Below are 8,325 nucleotides of genomic sequence, written 5' to 3' on the forward strand. Positions count from 1 at the left end.
TTTTTGAAGTCTTCTATCTTTCTTCCTATGTGTTCAATACGAAACTTGTGTCCAATTAAATTGGCAAGCTTCAAATTTTTGGTTCAATTATATTTGTTATTGATTGTGAGAATATCGAAGGAAATTCTTGTTGATATTTGAAAATTTAAACAATATTATTTGTTTATACGTATGGGTGAGTTGGAAAGGTATAATCGGTCTACACATGATTGTTTTTGTTACAATAATACACGATTTCAATGTCCAAATTAAAAATGTTAATGTCTAATTGAGAAAACATACCACAAATAGTATTGACGAAAATGAATATTTATGGAATTGGTTCACACAATTGGGGAATCGATTTAAGGCCATAAAAATGCGATCCAATGGCGTGTAGACCCTAAAAAATAACGATCTAGAGGGGAATCACATGGGATATGAAAATGGACCGGGGCGAACGGAGGTTCGTCCGGGTTCAAAGTCGTAGAACAAAAGTTGTTTGTATTGATGTCCTCTCTCATATGATGCATGTCCACGTTGTATTCGATGAAAAAAGATCAATCGCTCCACCCTACTCATTACAAAGTTTGTACAAACTTATAACAAACTACAAATCTATGGCTGAACATACCTAATATCGCTCATACAAATAAATAAGTAGTATTTCTGAGTATTTGTGAGCTACTCTGTGTGTCGAAAAGACAATATTTTTTTATTCTACAAACCGGTCATAAACCAATATTATCAATTTTTGATAACAAAAAGGGCATACCAATCCACACGGCAAATCGTTTACTTCGTTGGGCCATTATCCTGTTGGGATATGATTTCACAATCAACTATGTCAACACAGAATCATTCGCATACGTTGATGAACTATCGAGATTAATAAACCAACAAAAACTTCAAAATGATTTGTTTACAATTGCTTCAATATACTTGGAAGAAGAAATTTTGGCAATAATCAATCGAAACATTGAATAAATACCAGTGAACTACAATCAACTTTGTGACGAATATTCGAAAGATAAATTTCTTCAAACATTAATTGAACTGATTTCGAACAATTGATCAATGATCATCATATTCTACAATTGACAACAACATTTTTTCTCAATTTTATCGCCGTCGAAGTGAATTATCGTGAATATTGCTCGTTCATACGTTTATTGGGCAAATATCGACCATTATTCAAATTGTGCTTTATCTGGAAAGGCACATCGAAAAACTGAACTGCGTTCATGGCCGATTCCATCTGAACCTTGGGAAAGGTTACACATCGATTTAGCTGATCCATTTCGGAACTTCTATTTTCTCATCGTTGTTGACGCATATTCAAAATGGATAGAAGTGATTAAAACCACATCAATAACATTAAGTAAAACAATCAACATACTAACATCAATTTTCGTTCGTTTTGGAACGCCTCAAGAAATTGTTTCAGACCAGGGAACACAGTTAACAATTGGCAAGATTCAGAAAAAAATTGACGTCGAAACTGTTTTTGAAAAACAGTTACAAAACGAGTACCACAATAGGATAAAAGTTACGTTGTTAAACCCTAGGGAGGAGACACCAAAGAATAAATTCCAAATCCTCTATATAAATTACTAATCCAAAAAGACAAATGTGAAATCGAAACTATTTTTCCTATTCCATGCACTGTTTCGCTATTCCACGCGAATCCATTCACAGACGTTGCTATTTCATTGCAGTTTCTCGAATCTTTACACTAAAAGTCTAATCCCATTCCACGTGAATGCCCCCTAGATAAAACCTATCAGTAATGGAATAGTACAGAGCAATTTTACTTTTCCGCACACACCTAGTGTGTGAGGTAAAGTATTGGAATCGGTCGAAAAATTAACACCCATCAAAAATGTGTTTTCGGAGTCAGGGAACACGAATCTTGCGTTTTTTCAATGTCCGAATGTATGTGCGTATCCTGTACGCAAAAATTTGTTAACACGATAACTTTCAAATGTGTACATTTTGTTTATTTTTCACGATTTTCCGTCGGAAAAGTGGGAAAAATCGATTTAAAGTTATTATCGCAATATTTGTGTACATTGAGAAGATAAATTTCCATAAATTACGAACGAACGAACGTGTTCGTTGTTCGTACGAACAATCCGAACAACTCATTTTCTACGAACGAACGTTCTTGGACAGCTATGTATGAAACATCTGGAATAGAAACAAATAAATTGGTTGTATTTACTTTTCAAACACGTGTATTGTCATAAATGATAACCACATTTATAATTTGAAAGAGTAGATAAATATTAAAGAAATAAAGCGAAAATGTGTATAAAACCCCGTGTTTTAATAACTGAAAACTATTATTTCACAAACTTGAATTTCGGCACGTAAGCTAATTTCTATAGTGATGAAGTTCTTCTTAATTTTCCCATTATTGTTGGTGATAATTTTCGATCAGGTAAAAAGTATTAGTCGAATAGTGAACTTTTAATGATGTGTTTTATTTCCAGTTCGATTTGACCAATGGTGCGCCGTCTGATCCAGCGTTCACAACATTTTTGAACATCTTGCAAACAAAAATTGAATCTCTGCGGGGTAATCGAGGACATAATGAAACAGATAATTTGCACATTGTTTTTCAAATTGACTCTAACATGGTGCCTAATAACATAAAGCGACCCCGTTGTAAAAAAATTGAAGATAGATTGATAGAATTTGCCGATAATCCGGTCGGTTCTTCAAGAAGACATGCTGCGCTTCCAGTTCCCAACACTTTTCTTGGAAATTGCAGACAAATCTCTGGAATGTTCAATGAAATTCGTAGTTCAATTTTGAATGAGCCAACTATTGAAGAAATAGATTCGGACGACGATGAGGAAGAATTAAGCTATGATCAATTACTTGAATCTTTTCGCGGTAAAACCATCAACAATAGTTATATAAGTAGGATTACTGAAGATATGATAACTGGTATGAACCAAGATTATAATGATATATGCAGCAGATTAATTAATCAAATGAATGTAGTAAATACAGAAAGGGCTGAATACATAAAATTGATACTCCCAAAAATGCAGATTATGTCTCTTGCTTCGATGCAAAACATTTTTGAGACAATGGATGAACTTCAGCAGATACTATTATCGGAACTCGAGAAAACAGTAGACATTGTGTTGGAATTCAATGTTTACAGAGCCCAATTGGCACGATCATTCATGCAATTGTGATAAACGCAGTAGTTGTATTAGAGACACACATCTCTAGTAAATTACCAGAAGTGACGCTGTACATTATTGAATACCAGTTGACAAACATTGTACTATTTTAAAAGCAATAATAAATACAAATTATTCAATGAAACCACATTTTTTGTTTTATTCATTTCCTTGGACGTCCTTCATATCTCTCATTTGCGTCAGAATCTGTAGGATTTTTAACATTTTACGTATTCTATACAGATACACTATACAGAACTTGTATAATTTGCTATTGATTTATATGTCAGTGTTGCTCAGATGTTTGACAGATGCGTTGGCACATGAATTATAATAACATATGTTACTTAAAGATTAAGACTAAATTCAGGCGTTACATTGCGCTACATAAACAAAAATAAAAATGTCAACCAATGCACATAGGAAACTTAACGGGACTCCTACTACTGTCAAACACAATTTGCAGAAAAATTTCCATTCGCGATGGCGTACAAATTGGATTTGCGCAAGTCTGCCTCAAACTGTTTTGGGTCCCGGGTCGTCCATCCAAACTAAGTAAGTGTTCGGACAACGAAAAGTCTGCTGACAAGTGTCAAAAACAGGTTGATCAATCAATACGTCGATTATCGCGGAAATTTGGTGTCTCCAATGTTACAATTCATCGCAATTTGAAGAAAAACAACGTTTTTTATCGAAAACGTAAGCGAGCACCAAAATACACACCGAGACAACTCGAAATAATACCAAAATGTTGCCGTGCACTTCGTGACAAACATTTTTCAAATGGGCATTTCATCATTTTGGATGATGAATCTTACTTCACCTTCTCACACCATGAACTGAGTGGAAATGATGGCTATTACACTGACAACATTGAAGCAACACCAGACAATGTTAAATTTGCCGGTAAGTCAAAATTTGAGCCGAAGGTGTTGGTATGGTTGGCTATGGCTATCTCATCGAAAGGTGCTTCAACGCCAGTGCTTCGGCCACAAAGAGCCAAAGCCATCAATGCAGACATTTATATCGATCGATGCTTGCCGCAACTGAAGCGATTTATTGAAATCTATCACGCCCGAGACGAAATAATGTTTTGGCCTGATCTTGCAAGCAGTCATTATGCGAAAAAAACATTGAATCAGCTCACTGATCTAAATATACCATTTGTACCGAACAACCCACCAATCATTCCACAGGCACGTCCAATCGAAGATTTCTGGTCGACTCTCAAACGTAAGGTGTACGAGAAGGGCTGGGAAGCCAAAAGCGAGCAACCATTAGTTGGTAGGATTAAGCAAAAGTTGAAAGAAATCGAAAAATCGATCTGCCAAAGCATGATTTTGAAGGTTCGATACATACTGCGTAAAATCGAAGACAATGGCCGGTTGAGTGTACTTTAAATTTGTTTTCGGATTGCCTATGGTGGTCGTTTGATTTAGTCTCAATCTTTATGTAACATATGTTAGTTAATTATACCTACCTTTTAGTTTGTTTCATCTACTCTTTGATATGGTTCCGTATTGAAACATTTTCATTGTCCAATGTCCATAAAGAAATTATTGTTGGCATAGCAATATGTAACATATGTTCAATTCTAGATTCAATTCTATTATTATTGATTTTGAGAATTTCGAAGGAAGGCTTGAAGATTTAAATATTAATAAGATTTTAATAACTTTATTGACAAAACACACCACAAATAGTGCTAATAAGATAATATTTGATTCTCACGAAAATTATTATACAGCTTATCAACAATCGATGTTTCCGTGTTCTTTTTAAGTGAAAAGTTAAATACGTATGTTATCTTTCAATATGTCAGCCGTGCATTTGAAGGCGAACATTTCAAGCATTCGATCATCAGTCATTATTCGAAAGCATACCCAAAGTGACGTGAAAACCCAAGTGCCATGAAAATCTTTCAATTAATTAAAAAACCACTTCAAAACTTGGGGATCTATCCAAGAGAAACTCTTGAAGGAAGACCATTTAAATTGAAAAATATTTGCATTTTGTCATTACTGGGTTACTGTTGTATTTGCTCTACGTTATTTTTGCTCTTCGAGGCAAAAACCATGAGCGAATACAGTGAATCATTTTATATGTCAATTTCTATATCTCTCATGAATTTGATTCTCTTAGAATTCACCCCAAAAGTGTTTAGAGTGATCGAGAATTTTGGGAGTGTAATTGAAAGGCGTGAGTATTATATTTGGGAAATTCAAAACAAAAATCCTTATGAGATCATTGAATGACAATAATTATGTGTATTAGGTGCGAAAACTCCTATATCGGCTATGATTTACATTAAAGCAAACGAAAAGGTAGAAGAATGGACTAAAATTTTGGAATTGGCCTTAGTAAAGTTAACAGTGCCTGGTTTAATATTGATAAATTGCATCAAAACATTTTATTTATACTTTGCAACCGATTTGGGTGCGGATGCTTTTAGTTTGCCTTTTCCAATGTGGTGAGTGAAAGTAATTGGATTTTTATATTATTCCATAATTCACTTGCTGTGTTTTTGAAGGTTCCCTTTCGATTGGCGATCAACATCCGGATATTGTTTCGCTTTAGCAATTCAATTTTCTATGTTGTCCTATTTGGCCCAGTTAGCTGTCTGTAATGCGAGTATGATAGTTGGATCATGTGAACTTTTGATGTCGCTGGCAATCGATCTGAATGGACAATTGAACAATTTGAATACAAGCATCAAGAAACAAGAGGGAGAAGTGTCTTACAAGAGACAATTGGTGAAATTCATTCAATTTCATTGGGATACGAAAAGGTAATAACATTTCACATTTTGTTAATTTATATTATCAATGCCACTACATCTATCATTTTAGACTTGTTCACTGCTATTTGGATATGTATGAATACATAATAACTTTTGCTTTACTTTGGGGCATTTTCACTATCTCTTCGACACTTCTTGTCTTTCAAACCCAGGTTAAGTATTCAAAGTTAATTTAGTATATAGAAACCATCTTAGACCAAAAGCTTTGTAAATACATTAACTAAATGTCGATTCAAACCGAATGTAGGTTGGAAACTCTGAAAATGTAATGGGATTGATTCATCCGCTTACTGTAATGTTTTGGTCGTTTGCGTTGCAATTCATCTATTGTGAATTTGGCGAAAAAGTTTGTGGTCGATTTGAAGTAATCGATAACGCAATTCCTGAAAGTGAATGGTATGAACTCCCAATTGAAATTCAAAGAATGCTGCCAATGATCATGATGACCACACAAGAACCTGTCGTCTTTAAAGGTTTTGCAAATGCTACATTGACACGCCAAACATTCAAAAAGGTTATTTTGAAAATGTGATGACTTAGTGTTGAGATTAAACATTAAACTGTATTTTAAATTTTTGAATTCAATCAGGTTGTTAATGGAGGATACTCATATTACACGATTCTTCGCCAAATTAAATAAATATAGCGACCCAATGATATAATTTTGACATTTTTGTCGATTTTCAACTCAAATTATCTTGTGGCCATAGCTGTCCACGAACGTTCGTTCGTTCGTTCGTAGAATATTTTTTTGGTCTTTTTGTTCGTTCGTTCGTTCGTAGAAAATGAATTGTTCGGATTGTTCGTACGAACGACGAACAACGAACACGTTCATTCGTTCGTAATTTTTGGAAACTTATTTTCTCAATGTATACATATCATATTTAATTCTTCAAAGGTATGTAGGTTCTAGAGTCAGTGGTCTCCTCATAGTATTTCCTTTTGTTCCGCATTGCGTCCTGAAGAATTGAATCAAGCTTCAATTAATTAAGAATTAAATCAAACTGGCGCAAATTGAAGTTTACTCCTGAAACGCATCTAATGCATTAGATGCGTTTCAGGAGTAAAATTCAATAAATATTCCAAATATGTCCAAATTGTTTAAATAGTGAAAACTAATAGCTGCTAACATCGAAATTAAACATTAAAGGAGATATTATAGCACTGTTTATTTTAATTCTCCATAAAATGGATTTGATTCCAAGCATTTTGAAATTTGATTTTCAATTTAAACACAAGCATTTTGTAATAAGCCAACAGCTTGTAAGATTTCATAGCTAATTGGCTTTTCACAATTTTTAATTTTTATTTTGGCCTCACGCATTTTAAATAATCGTTTTTTCAATTTTGGTTTCTCATAAAAAAAAATTAAACAGTCCGGTATCACACTTTTTCTATGTTGTTTCTGCCAATGCACGTAATAGTTCTCTTTGTTTGTAAATTTTGACTCACAATTTTTTGCACAACATTTATAGTTTTTGACTTTATCCGCGTGAAGTCGTTCATGGCGATCTAGATTATTTTTGTTTTTCTTAATAACTATGCCACAGAAGCAACATAAAAATAATTTTTCTGTGCGTTCGTCGGTTTGTTTACGCATTTTGTATCGAAATAACATTGAAATATCAGCTGTCACATGCTTCTCAGATGGCGCTGGCAACGTTTTGCAGAAAAGTCATATTTTTGACAATTGCTATCGGGGGATGATGCGATATAACTAGCGCCATTACCGAATTCAGTGTAATCTATACTAAGTTGCCGCCAACTAGTCAAAAATACTTTTGCTCCATAGTAGCGCTAGTTGTGTTACAGTTTTGCATTTTATACAGTCTTTTATGGAATATAATTGCAGTGTGTATTGTTTTAATTTACGTAAAGGTATACCTCTAGTTTGTTTCATTTACTCTTTGATATGGTTCCCTATTGAAACATTTTCATTGTCCAATGTCCATTAAGGACTTACAGTTGGCATAGGAAAATATGTAACGTGTGTTCAATTCTAGATTCAATTGGATTTTTATTGATTTTAAGAATATCGAAGGAAGGTTTGAAGATTTAAATATTAATAAGATTTTGATCACTTTATTCAATAAAGTTTATTGACAAAACACACCTCAAATAGTGCTGAGAATGTATAATAAATCAATTGATTCACACGTTTTCAATAAACATATTTGGTTCCTGTGTGAAATGAGAATTATGTCAAAGCTTCGATGTTTCCGTATGGTTTCTAAATGGGAATCCAAAAAAGTATAATTATCTCTCGATATGTCAAGCTGGGCATTTGAAATGGAGCATTTCAAGCATTTGTTCATCAGTCATCATTCGAAAGCATACAGAAAGTGA

General features: G+C 33.8%; 1 protein-coding gene across 1 annotated transcript; it reads left to right on the plus strand.

Annotated features, from left to right (window-relative positions):
* The first annotated feature begins 2,314 nt into the window (after nucleotides 1–2,314).
* On the plus strand, nucleotides 2,315–3,327 carry LOC116346183. Its single transcript, XM_031776121.1, has 2 exons — nucleotides 2,315–2,422; nucleotides 2,475–3,327. The coding sequence occupies exons 1-2, from the start codon at nucleotides 2,372–2,374 to the stop codon at nucleotides 3,189–3,191; spliced, it is 768 nt and encodes a 255-aa protein (XP_031631981.1). The 5' UTR covers nucleotides 2,315–2,371; the 3' UTR covers nucleotides 3,192–3,327.
* The last annotated feature ends 4,998 nt before the right edge of the window (nucleotides 3,328–8,325 follow it).

The sequence above is a fragment of the Contarinia nasturtii genome, unplaced genomic scaffold (assembly GCF_009176525.2).
Source record: "Contarinia nasturtii isolate CC-2019 unplaced genomic scaffold, AAFC_CNas_1.1 Cnas_scaffold_1435, whole genome shotgun sequence".
NCBI lineage: Eukaryota > Metazoa > Arthropoda > Insecta > Diptera > Cecidomyiidae > Contarinia > Contarinia nasturtii.

What these genes read in the sequence shown, in the direction of transcription:
- LOC116346183 (XM_031776121.1), top strand. Translation starts at nt 2,372, where the DNA reads ATGAAGTTCTTCTTAATTTTCCCATTATTGTTGGTGATAATTTTCGAT. An exon ending in TGGTGATAATTTTCGATCAG is followed by an intron (nt 2,423 to 2,474) that starts GTAAAAAGTATT and finishes TTTTATTTCCAG; the next exon opens with TTCGATTTGACCAATGGTGC.